This window comes from Pseudonaja textilis, chromosome 1 (assembly GCF_049901715.1).
Source record: "Pseudonaja textilis isolate UNSWEBS1 chromosome 1, rPseTex1.2, whole genome shotgun sequence".
NCBI classification, from domain to species: domain Eukaryota; kingdom Metazoa; phylum Chordata; class Lepidosauria; order Squamata; family Elapidae; genus Pseudonaja; species Pseudonaja textilis.
Window position 1 is genome coordinate 30,349,773 of NC_141990.1, and position 20,858 is coordinate 30,370,630.

Below are 20,858 nucleotides of genomic sequence, written 5' to 3' on the forward strand. Positions count from 1 at the left end.
GAATTAAGCACTGAATCAATTTAGCATTACATTTAACAAAAATTAATTTCTCTTTTGATGTCAGAAATAATTTGATAATTAAAAGATTGATGTTACCATTGTGTTGTTTTACAGGTAAAGATGAACCCAGCAGTTACACGTGTACAACATGTAAACAGCCATTCAACAGCGCCTGGTTTCTCTTGCAACATGCACAGAACACTCATGGATTAAGAATCTACTTAGAAAGTGAACATGGAAGTCCTCTGACACCGCGGGTTGGTATCCCATCAGGACTAGGTGCAGAATGCCCTTCTCAGCCACCACTCCATGGGATTCACATTGCAGACAATAATCCTTTTAATCTTCTTAGAATACCTGGGTCAGTCGCGAGAGAAGCATCAGGTCTTGGAGAAGGCCGTTTCCCTCCCACACCTCCTTTGTTTAGTCCCCCTCCAAGACATCATTTGGATCCACATCGCATAGAACGCCTAGGTGCTGAAGAAATGGCTCTTGCAACCCATCACCCCAGTGCCTTCGACAGGGTGCTGCGACTCAACCCCATGGCCATGGAGCCTCCAGCTATGGATTTCTCCAGGCGGCTTAGGGAGTTAGCTGGAAACACCTCTAGTCCACCATTGTCACCGAACCGGCCCAGCCCTATGCAAAGGTTACTACAACCATTCCAGCCAGGCAGCAAGCCACCATTTCTGGCAACACCTCCTCTTCCTCCTCTTCAATCTGCTCCTCCTCCTTCTCAGCCTCCTATCAAATCCAAGTCCTGTGAATTTTGTGGGAAAACCTTTAAATTTCAGAGCAACTTAGTTGTCCATCGTAGAAGCCACACTGGAGAAAAACCCTACAAGTGCAACCTTTGTGACCATGCATGCACTCAAGCAAGCAAGTTAAAACGCCACATGAAAACACACATGCACAAATCCTCCCCAATGACTGTGAAGTCAGATGATGGCCTCTCAACAGCCAGTTCCCCAGAGCCTGGAACCAGTGATCTTGTTGGCAGTGCTAGCAGTGCCCTCAAATCTGTGGTGGCTAAGTTTAAAAGTGAGAATGATTCCAATATTATTCCAGAAAATGGGGATGAAGAAGAGGAAGAAGAGGAGGAGGAGGAGGAAGAGGAGGAAGAAGAAGAAGAGGAGGATTTGACTGAAAATGAAAGGCCAGACTATGGTTTTGGCATCAATCTAGAAGCAGCTCGGCACCATGAAAACAATTCCCGGTCTATTGAGGAGAATCGTTCTATCCCGGATGTCATGCAAGGGATGGTCCTGAGTTCCATGCAGCACTTCAGTGAGGCTTTCCATCAGGTTCTTGGTGAGAAACATAAACGAGGGCACTTATCTGAATCTGAGGTGCATAGAGATACATGTGATGAAGACTCAGTAGCTGGTGAATCTGATCGCATCGATGATGGTGCTATTAATGGTCGGGGGTGTTCCCCTGGTGAATCTGCCTCCGGAGGTTTGTCCAAAAAGCTGCTCTTGGGTAGCCCAAGCTCCCTAAGTCCTTTTTCTAAACGCATCAAACTTGAGAAGGAGTTTGACCTTCCCACGACAGCTATGCCTAACACTGAAAATGTTTACTCCCAGTGGCTAGCTGGGTATGCTGCTTCTCGGCAGCTAAAAGATCCATTCCTCAACTTTGGAGACTCCCGACAATCGCCTTTTGCTTCCTCCTCAGAACACTCCTCTGAAAATGGAAGTTTACGCTTCTCGACGCCTCCCGGGGAGATGGATGGAGGGATATCAGGCCGCAGCGGTACAGGAAGTGGAGGGAGCACCCCGCATATTAGTGGTCCAGGCCCTGGAAGGCCTAGTTCAAAAGAGGGCAGACGCAGCGACACTTGTGAGTACTGTGGGAAAGTCTTCAAGAACTGTAGTAACCTCACTGTCCACAGGAGAAGCCACACTGGGGAAAGGCCTTATAAATGTGAGCTGTGTAACTACGCCTGCGCCCAGAGTAGCAAACTCACCAGGCACATGAAAACGCATGGTCAGGTGGGGAAGGACGTTTACAAATGTGAAATTTGTAAGATGCCTTTTAGCGTGTACAGTACCCTGGAAAAACACATGAAAAAATGGCACAGTGATCGAGTCTTGAATAATGACATAAAAACTGAATAGAGGTATATTAACTTGACCCCCTTCTCCTTCCTTCCCCCAATTTATTCCTGGCCCCCTGTGTAGAGATTTTCTAGTCCCTTGTGAGTAAAATATTGGAAGCTAAGAATGGTATTCAGAAAGTGCTTGTCACCAGCACACCTGTTTTCATCTTCCTTTTTGTTTTGTTTTTCCTTTCTTTTCTGTTTTCATCATTTGAATGCATGATCTGTATTGGGGCAATACTACGCAAACTTTGAGCCTTTCTCTTGTGCAATAATTTACATGTTGTGTATGTTTATTAATTTTTTAAAAAATTAGACAGCATGTATGGTATGTTATGGCTGTTTTTTTTTAAAAAAATGTCCCCAAATTCTTTGCTGAGCAAACAGACAAAAAGATCTCTCACACACATGCACAGCACCATGGCTGTTTCCAGTGATATTCCAGGAAAACCCACAGAGAGAGAGAGAGAGAGAGAGAGAGAAAGAGAAAGAGAGAAAGAGAAAGAGAGAAAAGCAAAACAAGAATTTTTAAACAACCAACCATGCTGCATACATTCTGTAATATATCATATCCATGTTTTAAAAAATAAATGAAAATGTGCTTTGAATTAACCCTTTATCAATAGACAGATAACACTGAAAAGGGGAAAACATTCCTTGTTACTTTGATTTCTGTCTTTAAAACATTGACAATATCAATTAATTTTTGGTGGGGAGATAAGTCTTTAATTGAAAAATGAGGAAATGAGAGCAAAGATAAATTTGTACTATCATTTGGTTTAAAATGGAAATCTGAGTGCCTTGAATATATTTAAGCCATGTTGGTGGCAACTACTTGTTTTAAACTTGTAGGACAACTTTCGCACTGGGCAATGTAAATGAGTCCTTTAGGACCTAGCCGATAACTCTGTATTATATTTTTCACAACAGTGGCTACCTAAAAAACAAAAACAAAGAAACCCAACAAATCCTAGTTAATCATCATTCAATCCCCTCCTCAGTCCACCTTTTTTTAAAAAAAAGAGTGATCATAGAACTGAAATTTATTTTGCTCTAGGAGAGTTTAAAACAATCACTATTATCAGAGGGAATGCTTCTCTCAGGTTAAAATATTACTAACCTGTATCAGTCCCTCCCCTTCCCCTTCTCTTCTCCCTCATTTCCATTTTAAAATTATTTTATTGATAAAAAGAATGTGACTTGTGCAAAAGGCCTTGGAAGATGATTAAGGACATGAGAAAGAAAATTCACATTATAAAGATTTTTTTAAAAAAAATCTTAGTGATCCTGGCACAAAATAAGACTTAACCGTAAAAACAGACACTATTAAGTGCAGGTCTAGTTGGTTGTTAACTAGACAATCAAATTAACAATGCACAAACATGTGTATCATATATCAATCTATGATTTTCCTCTATATAAGGAAAGGTGTATAAACAGTCTGGCAATAATATTTTACTGAAGTGTATAAATATATATAGTGATTTATTAGCACTGTTTGCCATTTAAAATTAAGAACAGGTTATAAGCTAATATTGATATGATGATTAACTATGAACTATTAAGATTTGCCTTGATGTGTGACATTCTGAGAGAGAGAGAGAAAGAAAGAGAAAGAGTAGTAGTGCTCCCTAAAAGTTGTTCTTCATTTTGTTTCTTTTTAAACCTATGCTATGTGCTTGTTGTATTGACAAGAAAAAAGGATTCATTGCTTTATGATTAAGCTAGCATCTGCCCCGCTGGAAGTTCACATAGCACTTGACTCTGCCTGTCGTGTCTGTATTGTTTCTTTTAATCAGAGGTACACAGGTTGAGTATAAAAATCTTTTTTAAGACTGCTCAGATAGGACAATTTAAATGCACTGTACAATTTTCCCAGTTTACAGGTCTATACTTTAAAGGGAAAAATTGCAAGATAAATGTTTTTTTTAATGAGCATGATCTCATGATAAACATATAAATAATTCTGCCAGCTTGCCATTTTACTTGACTAATGAGTGGGACATAACATTATGGCGCTGTAAATGGGAACAAGTCCTGCAGTTATGTCAAAAAAAACAAAAAAAACCCAGACATTGGTCTTGCTCCTGCAGTGCAAAGAAGTGGTTATTTTGTACAAAACTTTTAAAAATATAAATGTTATGATTTTTTTAAAAAAAATTCATTATGTTTAGGGGAAAATGTATTTTAGAATTCATTGTCTTGGTGGTGTACAAGACCTGTTCTTCACTGAAAACCAGTAGTTAAAAATCCTATGCCTTGGATATACATACAACATTTCAGGTTGTAAAATAAATACTTTGGAAAAAGGTTTAACAATATTTAGTACTTAAATATAGGAAAATGCACACTCCTGTTGATTCCTATGCTAAGAAGAGGAAAAGCAAACAAAAGGAAAAGAAGAAAAACACATTTATGGTCTCTTTTTTCTGTAATTTTTAGAATGGTATTTGAATTTAATGTTCACCTAGAGTAGGCACTATAGTATTTATAATGAAGCTTGTATTTTTAATTGTTGCTTGTTTCTCTTTTTTTTTTTAAAAAAAGAGTATCAGTTACCTTTTTTGGTTGTGGAAAAACATACACACAAACAAAAAACAAATAGGCTGCCACAGTATATATTTTTTAATTTGGCAGGATAATATAGTGCAAAATATTTGTATGTTTCAAAAAATAATGACAAGGAAAGTGTGACATTGTACAGATAAGAGGCCATATAATGGCTGTTTTGGGGGAGGGGGAACAAAAACCTGTTTGAATGTCGCACTAAATGAGCATCTCTGATGGTTGTACATATCAAAGTTCTTTTGGGGTTTCTTTGTTTTTTGCTGCCATATTGTATGCAGTAATGCAAGGTGATGATGTTGGTTTGTTCTGTAGTGTGCTCTGGTCCCTTTTCTTCTCTTACCCCTTTACATTCCAGCATCTTAAACTTCATATGCAGTAAAAGAAAAAAAGATTAAAAAAATAGAGTGAAAGGAAAAAATAAAGTTTCGCAGGCTTTTCTTTCCATTGCCAAAAAGAAAAATAAATTAAAATGGTGCTTTATATATTTAGATTGGAAAAAAATTGATATTGAAAGCATATTAAAGAGAGAGAGAGAGAGAAAGAGAGAGAGAGAGAGAGAGAGAGAGAGAGAGCCCCACTGCAGTCAATACCTTTTTTGTATATGGCAATGCAAAATATTTTGTTATTATCAGCCTTTTCTATTCCTGTAATGAAAGCTGTTCGTCGTAACCTGAAATTTTATCTTTTACTATGGAAGTCACTATTTATTATTGCTTACACGCTCTGTTGAGAACAGTGGCGTCAGCTTTTATCTTTGTTTTTTGGATTTTTTTATTATTTAGATGACCAAAGGTCATTGGCAACCTGGCTTTTTATTGTATTTTTTTTTCCTTTGTCTTTGTTAAGTTCTATTGGGAAAACCACTGTCTGTGTTTTGGGAGGGAGGGTCTTTTTTAATTGGGTAGTTGTCTGCATTACCCTGTTCATTCACCCATTTTGTCCCTAAACTGAAAAAAATAAAAAAAAATTGCTTAAAGTACATACCATAAGCTTTGCGTATCCTCATTTGACACACTCTGTAAATTTCCCTCAGTGAGAGAAGCAACTTTTAAGAGAAGCCCAGTGGGTTTTCTTCACAGGGCATTTTAATATATTACTAACCTAAAGACCCAGAAAGCTCCCTATTTATACTACAATAAAATATTTTACCCCTGAGGAAATGCTTCTTCAGTTTTATATTACAGTGAATTTTTTTTAAAGAAATGAGAACTTTATTTTATTTTCCATCTAGATGTTTTCTTTCCTCTCCTTCCTGAGTTTTCCTAAGAATGCATAGCTAAAGACTAAAAGATGAGCAAATTGGAGATGCTCATATTTGCCTGTGAGAGGGTCTATCGTCTTGGCCGCTCCCATACCCCTTTCTGTTTTGCACTGTTGCATACAATCACTAACATACCGAGTTATAAAATGATACGCAACCTTGGATGGTGACCTCCCATAATTCCCTCTTCTTTTTCCCAACTTTAAAATCAACTGAAGATCCATGTGATAGATGAATTGGAAATATATGGTCACTGCTATGCAATCATAATATAGCAAAGGCAGAAACATTTTAAGGATGTGCAAGAATGCACATTGAAACATCTTAGGGTGCGCATTCTACCCCGCCCAAGTTTGAATCTTCGAGACTCAACATATTGGGAAATGGTTTTGTGATACTTTCTCCAGTTGGAAAACAGACTGGGATAGGAGCTGCTCTTTTTATATAGATTGTACAGTTGATAGGTTTTATCAATACATTATATATATATATATATATATATATATATATATATATATATATATATATATATATATATATATATATATATATATATATATATATACAAATACTGCATGTTGCAGCATCAGTTTGCTTTATTAAAAACACATACCTCTGTGATACTGTCTCTTGCTCTTCCTACACAAATTTCTTGTGTATTTTTTGTTTAAATTTTATTTTAAACTTTACATTGGTGTCAGTTCATTAGCAATTTGATACTAGTTTCAAATCTTGAGATGTCAGTTTTAAAATAACTAATAAAGTAATTTCCCTAAAGCTCACACTAGGGATTTTTCATGGGTTAATTTAAAAATGCCCATGACCTATGTTTAAAGGACTTTTAAGAACTCTTAATGTCCCAGCTCAGTTGTATTTTGGCAGGTATCACTCTGCTATCAAGCTGTTCAAATAACACCCATGATCAGCACAACATAAAAAACTGGGATTCCTCCATTCTGGGATTCTGAAGTATAAAATAGCTTGCCAACTGTTATATTTTTTTCTGATTTGTGCTACTTCAGGGAATCCAACAGCTGCTTTTAATACTAAGAGAGAAACATGGAATGTAAGGGTACAGTTTTGAAACAAGGTTTGTGTGTCTCTGTGTACGCGCAGATACATACCCATATATGCATGCACTCACATATACCCTCAATACATACATGCACACCTGCCAGACATAAACATCTGCCAGAGAGACATAAGTTTTATAGAGAAAAAAACAGTTCATGCTGAAATTATCCATCAAAAATCCAGCCATATACGAACTCTTTTAGCTTTTACCTCAGCATGGATCTAACACCCTATGGACTTGTGAGGTGTACATGAAGCCTAAATTTTTGCTGTTCTTTGCTGGGAAAGGAGAATTCTTAATGCTTCTATTTTTGGTACAGTATGTTTTCCTGACATGGAAGAGGATGAGAGAGTTTTTATTCCTATTAATGCAGGAGACTGCATTAATGATGGTGATGAAAATTATTATTTTCACATCCTGGTGACTCACAGGATGGGCTGATCTAGCATCTTATAGTAGAATAGGATTGAATTAGAAAAGATTTACATAAAACTGGTAACTGCATGAATTTCCATTTGAGGATTTTACCTCTTACAGTTCCAGCCATCATACAGCACTAGTTTCAGAAATCATTGCAGGACTTCAGAAGTGAGAACTAAGAAAGATTGTTGCTAGCAGACGTACAGAAGAACTACAGATATATTGTGTTACATCTTACTGAAAGACTTATTAGTTAATACCTCTTCTCTTAACATGTTCAACTACCAATTTTCCAAGGCAGGTTCTCATTACAATTTTAATTCAGTGAGTATTATACCATACAACATGCTAATGTAAATCACGAGGGATGGCTTAGCACATTATTCTTATTTCATAAACCATAGTTGAGTAAACCATACTTCTATTATCTTACTTATCTGCTACTCATTCTTCTATCTCTTCAAATTTTGAGTCCCAGGACCTACAGGCTCTCACCCTTGGCTGCGCCTCCTTCACCTCCAGCCACCGGCTTCAACCCATTCACAGCCAGCTTTCCTCCTCTGCTAGCCCTCCCCCAGCAATTGTCCCTGGCCAATGGGCCTCTAGCCTTTTGACCCTTGCCCTTAGTTTCAGCCCATTCGCCAAGACACAGTTTGTCTCATAGAGTTTAGCTCCATGGGTCAAAAAACCACCAGCCAATCAGGTAGCAGGCAGCAACCGGGGGACTGGGAAGGGTGACCGAGGTGGCTGGAAGGGGGATGCAACTAGGAGAGAGTAAGGGGGAGCAGGCAGACATATGTCTGCATGACTTGTGCTGGTACTGGGAGGGAGAAGCAGGCAAATGCTGCTTACACGCTGCTCCTGTGGGGCTGGGTTGATGACAGAGCTTTGACAGTAAACATGGCTGCTGGTGTGAGAGGGGTGTCAAATGGTGTGGTGCATAGTGGGGAGAGCAACTGAACTGCCTGTTCTGTGTTAACCCAGAATCCAGGCATTTGCAGCAGCACCAACCATATGCAAGCAGCATTTGCCTTCAGCACCTCAGGAGCAGCGCGTAAGCAGCGTTTGTCTGCTTTCCCCTCCCTGCACCAGCACAAGCTGCAACAGGCAGCATTTGCCTGTCTTCCCCCACTTGCTCTCTTCCATAACCTGTCACCAATCACATTTCCCTTCCAGCCCCCTCAGCCACCCTTCCCAGCCCCATTGTTGCTGCTGCCACCTGATTGGCTGGTGGCTTTTTGTGGAGCTAAACTCTATGAGACAAACAGTGTCTTGGCGAATGGGCCAAGCCTAAGGGCAAAAGTCAAAAGGCTAGAGGCCCATTGACCAAGGATAATCGCTGGGGGAGGGCCAGCAGAGGAGGAAAGCTGGCTATGAATGGGCTGAGGCAGATGGCTGGAGATAAAGGAGGGTGTGGCCAAGGGTCCCATTCTGCAAATTTCAACTTTTCTCTAGTGTTCCTTTTAGTCCCCCCATTTCCTAAATTTGATCAATCTTTCTATTCTCAATTTCAGTATACCATTGTTGCCATTTTAGGGTGGAAGGTTAACTTTTCTAATTTCATACTATCTTGTTTTTCCCCCCTCACCTTTACAGGATTGTAGCCAAAGGTTGATTAGAGTGTGTCAGAGAGGTAAATAAAATTGAGCTTTTTATTGATTCAAAATTTGAATATATATTATAGAAATGAAGGATGCTTTTGATGTTGCCAACAAGAGTCACCAGAGCAGTCCCTTCTGTATTGGATTGCTGGCTGCTTCACATGCAGGATCTGAAAATTATTTTTTCTATGAAGGTGATACTAAACTGAAGCCATGAATTTTCCTATTCATACTTTCCCTTTTCTGATCTGGCAAACAACATCATTAGCTCTGCACAAAATTCTTCACAGGTACTTATAGCATCCTAAAATACTTTGGAGCTGCTAAATCATATGTCATGTAGTTAGAAGCACTGCTTAGAGGATTAATAACAAACATAATTTCCTGATATGTTTTCTTTATTATATATTACTTAGTTTCAACTCTTACATTAATTAAAACATGTTCAAAGCTTTTTTTTTTTTTAAAAAAAAGGTCTTATTTACTGTTGCTTAATATCCTATTTTAACTTTTTTTCAAGGTCTTCAAGTGGAAAGTGATTAATGTAATGTTCACCAACAACTATTGACATCCCTAGTTCCTGGCCAAATTATCTGAATTAAAAGTAACTCGGCAAACAAATCAGAACAATATCCTCATACATTGTATATCTTCCCAACCATTAAACATTGGTACAGGCTGAGGTCAAATTAGACCTTAGGTGATAGTTTTGATTGACATAGTAAATTGTACTAAGTAACACAATGTTTATGTAGGGAAGCCTATTACCAAAACCAGGGTATTGTTTAGTCACTGATAACAGTAATGGTTCTCCATCAATCCATCTTCAAGCCCTACAGGTTTTCAGAAATTTATCCTATACTCTCCCCTTGTCTGGGCATTAATCTGGTTCAAGATATCCCATTCTGTTCCTGTTATTGGGCTTCTGGCTGATTAGCCTCTCTTAGTTTCTTACCAATCCAGTTTCTTGTATTTTGATTTCCCTTCCCCTATATTAGTTTTGTCTTTTCTAATTGGCACTTTACATTTGAATTCCTAAAACTACTTTTAGGTGGCCAAAAAGTAATTCTTTCTTGTTTTTCTCCCGTCAAGCCAATCAATCTCTGTTCTTCCTCATTTTTCTAACTTTCAAAGTTATACACTTTGTTAAGTTGTAATTTACACCCACCTCAAATCTCTAGGCTAATATTTCTTTCCAGTTATCTTGCCACTATGATAAATCAAGTCTATTGAATTTCCCCCCTCTATTAGGACAACTTTCAGTAGTTTTATTTTTCCATTTTTCAGGATGATGCATAATTTCTCTTCACCTTCTTGACATTTTTAGACTTTATTTTTCATGTCTACTTTTGCAGCAGAATCTTAAATTTTATCTAAGTTTGTACTTCCATATGTATCGTTAATGCAGAATTAACCCAGTTCTGTGATCCAAGCAAATAGTACAGATTTAATCCAAACACAGGTATAGTTTTCTAGGTCTTAGGTTAGTCTCTATTCTGATTGAGACATCTTTTGCAAGATATGGGGGTCAGAATATCTTTATTACTCTTTTCAGGTGCAAAAGTTCTTTCAAGGATCTTATATGTGATAAGTTGAATCATCAACTCATGTTCCTGCAGTGCCCCATGGTACTTGTTCCTGCATTATGTGTTACATCATGCATTTGTTAGAACCTATGGATCTTCCACACTATTCACTGAAGACTATTCAAAATCTTTACTCCAAAAATGATGGAAAAATGCTTTTGTACCCTTTTGGTTCCAGTACAAATTGCCTTTAATCCTGCAGACCTTTAGAAACTTGAGGATGAGCAACAAAAGAGAAAATGATGGAAAAGTAAGGAAGGATTAAAAATTGGGAGTAATTGCATATGATTTATGTTATGAAGTTAAGCTTTCTGCTAGCTTAACTGTCATGATGGTGTTAAGGTGAGCCCGATGAATTTGAAACTGACAAGACCAGAAACTTTCAGAAGACTGGCGAACCAGTGGATTGGACCATTAAATGAAGACGTGGATATGGTGACCTGCTTGCTGTTTTAGCCTTGCAAAGGCTTACAGATGTTTCTAGATCCTTTGATTATATTTTTTTCCTGTATTATTTATTTATTTGTAGCTCACTGAGAGCCTGAAGAAAAGAGGCTGGAGATTAATAATGCTGCAATAATCATCTTTGGTGGATTAGTCACTTAGTAAACTGTATGAAAGCCATAGGGAATGTATGTGACTGGCTGTCTCTTAACCTGGGCTTTACAAAATAGGTAGGTAATGTGTGTGTAATCCTGACATGGAAAAATAGGCCTTTACTGCAGCACAAGGTTAATGGAAGAGTAACATCCTGTTTTCCTTCACTACGTATATAAAGTATGTTAGTGCAGTGTCCCTGCAGAATTTAATACAGAGATTAATTTTGCATAATGCCCTTACTTTATGAGGGAGAAGTGTTGGTCAGGTTTCAGTATGGAATATCTGTCCCAGACTACCACAGAACCATGTATTTAGCTTCACCTCAAAAAGAAAATAATCTGAGTGCTAGCAGATTACTGAAATCAAAATGGCAATGCTGTTTGAAGACTTCAGTACTGATCAGTTCAATTACTATTTTCAGTACTAGTATTAAACATTTCAACAATATCTTGTACTTGCTTTTATGAATGTCTGTAAAGATTTTAGAAGTCTTTTCATTGGTCATCTGCTGTGAAAGAGCTATTATTTCAGTTTCCATTACCTTGCACATTGCACATGTACAGAATGTGATACAGAAAACTGTCAAACTGTATGTCTTGTCTTCATTTCTGAGGCTATTTGATGTATGTATGTATAGCATATATTTTATCTGTAAACATGATGCCTTGAAATAATTAATCAACAATATTTTCTTCAAATAGGAGAATTGGCTTGGACCACCTGAGAATATAGACAGATCTTAAATACCCTGAAAGTTTAATTATAGCATCCACATTTGCTCTATGGTTGTACTATTATAACAATTTTCCAAACCAAGTCAATTATGGTAACATCTCAATGATACCTGCTTTTGTATTATTGAGATTGTATGGGAGAGTTGATGGAGATAGAGTAAAACCATTAAGTTCAGAATTCAGACCTTTCACAAGAGTTAATTCATTTAGGTTCTCGTCTCATCCATCACATGCTAACTTGGCTGCATGGAACAAGGCACTTTCCTCCTTCTTCACCATTGTTTTCTATATTGTTTAGCAAAATAAATCTTCCCAAAGGTTTTCTTATAAAGACTTTGTTAAACTAGAATTCCAAGGGCCTTTCAGATTTCTCATACTTAACCTTAACAAAGTGTCTCCCATTCTTGTGTTTTAGCTTGCACAGAGAAATAGAAAGCCCAGGGCCATACAACAATTTAAGGACAACCTGATAAATTCACAATGTACCTAAGGTTAAAGAACCTGCTGTTTTCATGTGAAATATGTAAGTACAGCAGGTGACAACACCTACCCCTCTTGGCTGATTCAATGAAAGCTAAGTAGGGACAACCCTAGTTAGTACTTCAAATGAGAAATCACTGGGAAATCACTGTAGGCTGTTCTGGGAAGAAATTCCAGAAGGTGATATTAAATAACTTTCCTATTGTTGGCAGGACAATTGCATGGACATCTCTGTATTTAACTAGGAGTCAAATGTAATTTGAAGGAGTCTTTACCATTCTTAATAGATGAATGAAGCCCAGCCAGTGTTGTAGTCATTTCAGTTTGACTACATGATAGCATTTTTAAGAAAAAGAAATAGACCTTCACTCCAAAGTAAAATCATGGGATTTGTTTTTTCAAGTTATTTATTAATATTCCTTACAATAGGTTGTGAACCTTTGTTGGATAGATACTAAAATCAGCATTCCTGAATAATAACAACATTGCTCAAACACTGAATGTTATTAAAATGTTTTTTTTAAAATTTTCAGTTCATACTTTTTATGCGATATATTTGAGTACATCACAATCTGAAAATATGGTTACTATGACAGTTGTGAATTACTTTCCTGATGTAGAGAGTTAGGTCTGTTGGGGACAATTAAGGCAATAGTGGAAAACAACAGCAAGATGCCACCTAAACATAGAATGAAACAGCTGTGAGACTTCAATGTTTTTTCTGCGAATCTGTTTTTTTAATCATCGGCTGTGTTGGCTAAAATTGTGAGAAATTTATTTCAGCAATATCTAGAAACCCACAGTTTTAAAAACTTAAAGAACAATTCATATCTGACATGTGATTCTATACTGCAACTTTGCTTCCTATGTATAAGCTGCATGGAAATTAATTCCACATTTTCAAGATCCCATAGTATTGCTTAAGTAACCAGAAAAGGTAAGGAAGCTGATCTACAGAAACCAAACAGAGTAGAATAATAAGAGTTTTTATAAGACAATGTATTGTGGCCTGAAAGCCAAAACAAAAAATTAGCCATGTGAAATGTGACATTTTCTAGAAGTGTGATGAATTAATGGCATTATAGAAGCATTAACTATTGAGGCCACTTAATATCTGTTAGATTTCTGAAAGTGAATTCTAATGGTAGCCATAATGCATTCTGAAGTTGTGCCAACGTTCTATACAAGCTTGACTGGCAAGCTTCAGAAACATTTTGATATTTATTTCTGGTGAAAAAAATAATAATGAACAATGTGGTTCAAGTGGGTGGAACATATAATAACATCTTGTGAACATTTGAAAGCCATTGAATCTCAGGAAGGCAAGCCATTTCTCAGAAAATTTGTCACAATCCTACTGCAATTTTCAAATGAAAGAAGACACTGAAAGCCATTTTATGCTACAGTCCTGATTCCCACAGATATATTCCAGTTGGGCTATATCACTTCAGGCTGCAGAGTAGAAGTCATCTGTATGATCCTATATATAAAATGTATATCAATGTTTGTATAACATTACTGCTGAAGCAATTTTTTACTGCACAGAAATGATAACATATCATTATCAACCCTCAGAACTAGATCACTGAAATTTCATGCTAGAAATGATCTTGAAGAGCCCCTTAAAATAATAAAGAAATGGCTTGTCTTTATCAGAGTTACCAAAGTTTTTCATGTATTTGATCAGAATCATATCCTGTGTAATAGACACTAACACATTGCTGTGATTGACTTTGGGATATGAGAACGTATTATAAGATTGTTCTTTTAATTAAGGAACTGCTATGTGTTGTTTCATGAGGGAAGCAGCACACATGATCAGCTATGTCTTTCTGATGCAGTTCCTCGTATACTGCAGCATTATGAATGAAGAACATCCCATGCTTCCAACACATCCAATACATAACCAAATATTTATCTTGGTGCAATCAGTCGGATGATCTTTATGGACAAACCATCAGATTACAACAGTGTCACTGGATAAGACCAATCTAGTGGGTGGGGGGACCAGTAAAAGCATCATTTACAAGAACCATAATATGGACGGAATTCTCCAAATCTGGATTCTACATCCACAGTTTCTACTAAAGTCAGCAAAGTTTGAAGGCCACAAGCATGTAAGCCCATGTCTCACATCATGGGCTTGGATGTCAGCATTTCTCAAGAAACAACTATTGGTTTGATGGCAATTTGTCTTGTCATGAGATTATGCTATGTGTTAGGTTAGACCTAAAAGCCCTGATCCAGCAAAGGAGATTCAGGTATGAATAGCAATAGAACTTAGACTTATATACCGCTTCATAGTTCTTTATAACACTTTCTAAGATGTTTACACAGCATATTGCTCCTAACAATCTGCGTCCTCATTTTACTCTCCTTGGAAGGATGGAAGGCTGAATCAAACTTGAGCTGGTTGGGATTGACCTCCCGGCAAAGTTAAGAGAGTTAGCCTGCAATGCTGTATTCTAACCACTGTGCCATCACCACTCTATGAATGCAGGCTTCTTTATGGTGAATCCATATGTATAAACCACAAAATGCACTCAGGCTTCTTTATGGTGAATCCATATGTATAAACCACAAAATGCACTTAGGCCCATGAAAGTGGTTGAATGTGTCACTACAAAATTGACCAGTGGGCATATTGATCCGTGACCTTTTGTTGTGAGTGATTAGGTACATATGCTGGATTGGGGCACTATTTTTCTGCTTAATATAGGAGATTGTTAACTTGAGAGGTACAAGGTGATCAAGTAAAGTATTGCCTAGTGTGCTGCATCCTCTTAATTGTAAACACAAATGCTTTGACTTTCGGTCCATATTACACCTTTCTTTTTTCCCTCCTCTGTCCCCATTTTTTTTTCCTAGGTTGGCGTAGCGCCCAGGGAACTCCCGATGTGTGGCAAATTCCGGATGGAAGCTCAAGGACGCTTAAATTCTGAGAGAATTTGAAACGCAATGGGGATTTGCGCCACGTATGTGAAATCCAAGTGGGGTTGGATGTTTGGTTAGTTTTGTGATGCTACCTGACTGAACAGCATCAAAGCCAGAATCTTTGCAGACATCCCTCTGCCGCCTGTCCAGAAGACTTTCTATTTATATATTTTTAACAAAATAGCAAAACCACTTCATTGGGGAAAAAATCTTTCATCAAGGGCTTTCTTATATATATCTATCTATATTCCTTTATTTGACAATCTTGTATGCCATTTTGTTTCTAGAATGGCAATGGGAAAGCCACCTAAAAATAATAAGGGTGATCCAATAAACAAGGAATTATTAAATCAAAACCTTTTACTCAGGCACATCTACATTTCTCATTTATGATGTCCAAAGCCTGAAAGAACACACATTTTAAAAACCTTTAAAGTTCAGGAAAGCTTTTTCCCTGGATCTTTGAATTTCTACATAAGTCACAGAGGAGACTATAGTTCAGGTGGGGTGGGCACCCTATGGGTTGCATGTGATTCCCAAGTCCACTTTTTGCAATTCACTGAGTCTGTCAAGATCATACAATCAACATTTGGTGGAAACTACCAAATAATGATGGTGCCAATTCTCAATGAGAAATACATGAAAATAGGTGTATTAATTTCTGATAGATTTAATGCACCGATCAAATTTTAACCTTCCCAGTCCCTCCTACCCACAGAAGATCTTTCTTCTCTGGTGATGCTATTACGTTACTGCACAATCCACTGCAGCTGTAACAACCATGGTCCTTGGCCATGGAAAAGTTGCAAGACTTGGACAGATGAATTTTATGAGGTCTGGTTCAATATAACATAATTTTTTTGACTTTCCTTACTACAACATAAAGAGACAGCTCTCTTTTTAAGTATATGCTGAATATTTCAAGGCCAATTTTAGGAATATCTGACTGAAACTTTTTATCCACTTTGTTTAATACCTATTCTTCAGTAATGGAGAATGCCAGAAGGGAGACCACAATAAACAAAAACTCTTTCGCAACATCTAACAGCCAATGCTTGCAATGACATAATGGTATGCCAGCTGATGTCACACATGAAAAAACTGCTCCCATTGATTTCTGCTGGTTTATTTTATGCCTACTAGTAGCCAAAACTCAATGAAAAAGCAACAGACGTCATAATGAAACATGTCTTCCCTAACTAGTAGAAGTGGAATACTATTATTTAGCCCTTTGGAAGTTTTAAACAAGTGCCTGTTAGTTAGATATGATCAACATGAAGTCCAGTCATGGAAATGGCCATCTTCTTTTCACAGAATATGTCCCAATGTTTCTTAAGGGAATATTTGAATTATAACTCCCTTTAGAGTGCTTTTCCTTCTTCTGGTGAAGCCCCATATCTTTGCTTTTCTCATAAGATACGTGCTATAAGTTGTTTGAATAAGAAGAGATTTAAAGAGAAGCAGAAAGCTGGCAGAAGCAGCCACTGCAGTGGCACAGGCCCTGAATATCTGGGGGTCTGAAATACATTAGAAGCCTGATCTTTTCTTATGGAAGCGGGTTCTTTGCGTGAACTGGTATGTATGAAAAGACAACTGGTGTCCTCTAAATATTTTTGATTACAATTCCCCACCGTCTTTTGCTGATAGGAAGTTCCAAAACATTTGGCAGAAGCAAGATGCCTACCCTTGTTGAAAAATTAATAGATAGACAGAAATAAAATGGGCCTGGAATTTGAGAATTTGAAGGGAGGCTTCTAAACAATTAATTCAATTTCCTGTGATATAAGAAATTAAGTGCCAAAGTAACTCCTGCAGATTATTTTCCCCTCCTCTATCTGGAGGCCCCCAGTGAAGCAGAACCACTAACCTTCCAGATCCTTTGTTCCATTATCAAGACAAGAAGTTTTTACTAGTGTAGAAGTGAAATCTGTCATTCTTCATGATAAGTCTGTTGTGCTGCCTTGACCAGCATGGAATATATGTTTTCTATCTTCTTTTGATAGTCCTTAAGGTTTGAATTTCAGTGATTAATTACAAATCATTGATCCCTATCATTGATCCAGCAATTTTGATATCCTATATTGACAGGCAACATCTCGTGGCATTTCAGAGGAAGTCTCTCAACTTTATCTGGAGATCCTTTCAAATTACTACTTCAAAAATTAATAAGTTTTGCTTGCTCTTGATTATAGCCACTTGGTACATGTTTACTCCATGCCTAAGACCTACAAAGAATCTGGATTGAGTAGTGGAGGAAGAAGCAAGGAATTTTGTATCCTCAAATCTTATTTTCCTGCAATTATTTTTTTCTACAGAGGGCAACTCTTTCAAAGGACAAGTGAAGCTGGGTCATTACAACTATTTTTTCCTGCAACCTAAATTAATTGGTGGAAAGGATAGTTCTGACAGATGATAAAACAGCACATGGGGTCTAGAGAAGGATAGACACATAATTCTTTTTATCTCAAAAAACTTTTCTGTGCTTTCTCTGTACCAGTTCCAAGCTGATAGGCAGTTTCTCTTGGGATAGGGAATTGTGCCGCAAAACAGATTTACAGCAATCCATGCCATTGCTAAATTTGTGGATGCTTTAAAAAAATAAATAGACAGGAGAGAGGTTAATCCACTGCTGATGGCATTCTCCTGATTTGAAGAGGGCCATTGGCAGTTGTTCCTTATATTAGGAAAGGAGGTTCCCATTGGTAATGAAGAGTTCTCTATTGATGCAAATAGTAGCGCCAGGGATTTGCTATTCAACCTTGTGCTGATTCAAACTTCTTACATCTCAAAAGTCAAATTGATTGGATTCAAACTTTTAAACCAATCTGAAAAATGAATTTGAGTCAACTGTTGTATTCAGTTTCAAAGTTAAATTTAGAACCATTTCCAAATTAAATCTCTGGATAGTGTGTTTGCATAACTCCTATAGCTATGTTTTGGGAGCCAGTTACATGGGTTGATAACCTGGTGAATCTTAATATAATTGCCTACAACATAGGCCTAAAAGACACTCTAGTTTAAAAAAATTCTGGAGAGAAAAAATTGTCTAAAAATACATCTGGCAAAAATACATATTGCCCTGAATTTTTGAGCCCATCCACTGTTTTTTGAACCAAACTTGAAAAGAGAATGGAGACAAAGTTTTAACAGTCCTCCAATACAAGACCTATAAATCAGGAGCAATATACGGGTGTTAGGATATATGAACACACAGTATGCTGGGAAAAGGTACTTCCCCCCCCCCGCCCCCCAATTCACCATCAGTCTCCAGTATGTGTATCTGAAATATCTGAAATGGATATGTTAGGTATTCAGCTGAACATGTTTACAGTGTCTGCATGATCAGGAACTTTATCAAAATTTCTTCTAGTGAAAGTTTTATAATTAGGTTCAGCTAATGTGGTACATTTCGATTTCAGATTATCCAGATAAATAGGGATGTCATAGCAGAGGAAATGAGGCTGCAGTATGTTTCTTGTTATTATCCATGCTTGTAAGTTTTCGGTGTCAGAGGAGGGCTTGGGATGTGCACAGGTTTTATATATGCCCTCCCTCAAAAATTTGTGTATGCATGGGTTGCTAAGCCAGGTTTGTGAATGTAACTGATCATTGCCCCAATTGGGGGGGAGGTAAAGGAGACTGGTTGGTTTATACTGAATCAGTTCATTGGTTCATGTTTATTACTGTCAACGCTATGCTAAGTGGCTGTGTTTCTCCTCCAGAGGTCCAATCTGCTAATCCTTTTAACTGAAAGTACCAAGAACTGAACTATGAGCCATGCAACTAGCATGCCTCTAAATTATCATAAGTTTTTAAAATCTACTTTTCCAGATTAAACCTGAAACAACCTATATTTTCACATCCTACAATTTACAGCTCTAGACACCATATGTTTGCAGAAGTATTGAAAATCATTACTACAATTCCATATTCTAGTCATCACATTGATATTCTTGCCTAATTCTGTGTGGGATTCCAACTGTCTTAATTTATTATTTGTGTGCAACTAAGTGATGCTTATTGTGATGTATTGCTTTTCTGTTGCTTAAGTATGTATTTGGGGGACAATGGGGTGGGTGGGCTACTTGGTTTGGAAAAATAACAAACAAATGAAATCTAAGAGGTGTTTGTGTCAGACTGTGATTGTACAACTTGTTCTTTGGGGGAAAATAAGTGACAAAAAATTAATACATTTCTTAGAGTCTATTTTATCAAGGAAGCTAAATCTATTCAAGGAAAACACTAAAGTAACAGAAAGTTACTGAAATAAGAAATACTAGTTTAGACACTCTCATATGGAAATTTGATTATATTAGTAACCTAAAATCTTGGGGTTTGGATAGAGGGATGAAAGGAAACAATCACACAATTCGTAGGAGCCTGAATGAAACTGGACAACATAGAAAGAATGGTCTGGAAAATGAAACTATTGGTGCTGGAATGACCTACATACTTTAATTGAAGCCAACTGACCTACATATTCTGGACCAAATCATGGATGTAGCTGGAGAGATACCGTGACACCCAAAGTAACTTCTAAATATTTGGAATAAGCCAAGCCATATGCTACAGATAGGGCAACTCCCCTTTCCTGATTTAATGCTCCATTTGCCTTAAATAAGATTTTAAATTACTGCCTTAGAAATGAATTCGATACTATTTTAGGACAGCTATGTGGGCAACAGTTCCCACTAGGTCTTCCCCATATAGACCACTACATTTGCAGAATTCCATTAAAAATGAAGGTGAGTGGAAATCACATGGGAAGGAATAAACCAACACAGCTTCCAGATTCACTTTCCCATACAGGCATGGTTTTCTCCATGTTACTTTACCTACACAACTTTATCTACACAACTAGGTAACTAGAGCAATGTGGAATGAAGCTATAGAACTCTAATCCAAGTCAATCCTAAATTTAGAAAAATCCATGAGAAATTTAATGAGACACATCAGTCTTGCAACATGTATAAAGGCATAGTTAAGCTCATCAAGTTAAAAGAGTGGAAAAGTAATTTAACTAGTTACACTGAACATTATTGAAAGGTTTTGTTTTCATTAGAAAAGCAGTTTGGTTCACAACGGCCTAAACAAGAAAAAGCACAATAAATATGCAAAAATGAAAAAAAAAATACTTTAACATTGACAATATCTTATTACATTTTAAGTTCTTAAGTAATTGTGTTTTCCCTTTTTAACAGCAATCACATCTTGGGTCCTAATTATCTATTTCATTTCCCAAAAATTGGTCCGTTTGCAACAAGATTCAGAAAGATTAAATAAAAATAAATTGACACCCCCTCCTTCTGATACACCATCACCACCACTGTATTTCTTTGATTAAATTACCTTGCTTCTAGAATCCTTGTCTCTACATGCAGTAACTGAGTCTCTTAGCAATAAAATATAGCAAAGGTTAACCTGTTTGTGACAATTTCTTTCCCGCCCCCCGACCTTAAAAATTGCATTGATTAAGTCATCACAAGCTGTTGGCGGGT

At 37.2% G+C, this 20,858-nt stretch overlaps 1 protein-coding gene across 6 annotated transcripts in view; it reads left to right on the forward strand.

Annotated features, from left to right (window-relative positions):
- The window catches only part of BCL11A (BCL11 transcription factor A), a 225,341-nt gene extending 209,625 nt beyond the window's left edge, over positions 1–15,716 (forward strand). Inside the window, exons 3-5 of one of the 6 annotated variants that reach the window (XM_087930384.1) lie at positions 115–257; positions 1,678–1,842; positions 15,295–15,716. In XM_087930384.1, the coding sequence (XP_087786510.1) occupies positions 115–257; positions 1,678–1,842; positions 15,295–15,378 (392 nt within the window). In that variant the 3' untranslated portion in view covers positions 15,379–15,716. Of the gene's footprint in view, positions 1–114; positions 6,368–15,294 lie in introns of those variants that run through there. The other 5 variants (XM_087930378.1, XM_087930367.1, XM_087930376.1 and 2 more) reach the window with 5 other exon arrangements.
- The last annotated feature ends 5,142 nt before the right edge of the window (positions 15,717–20,858 follow it).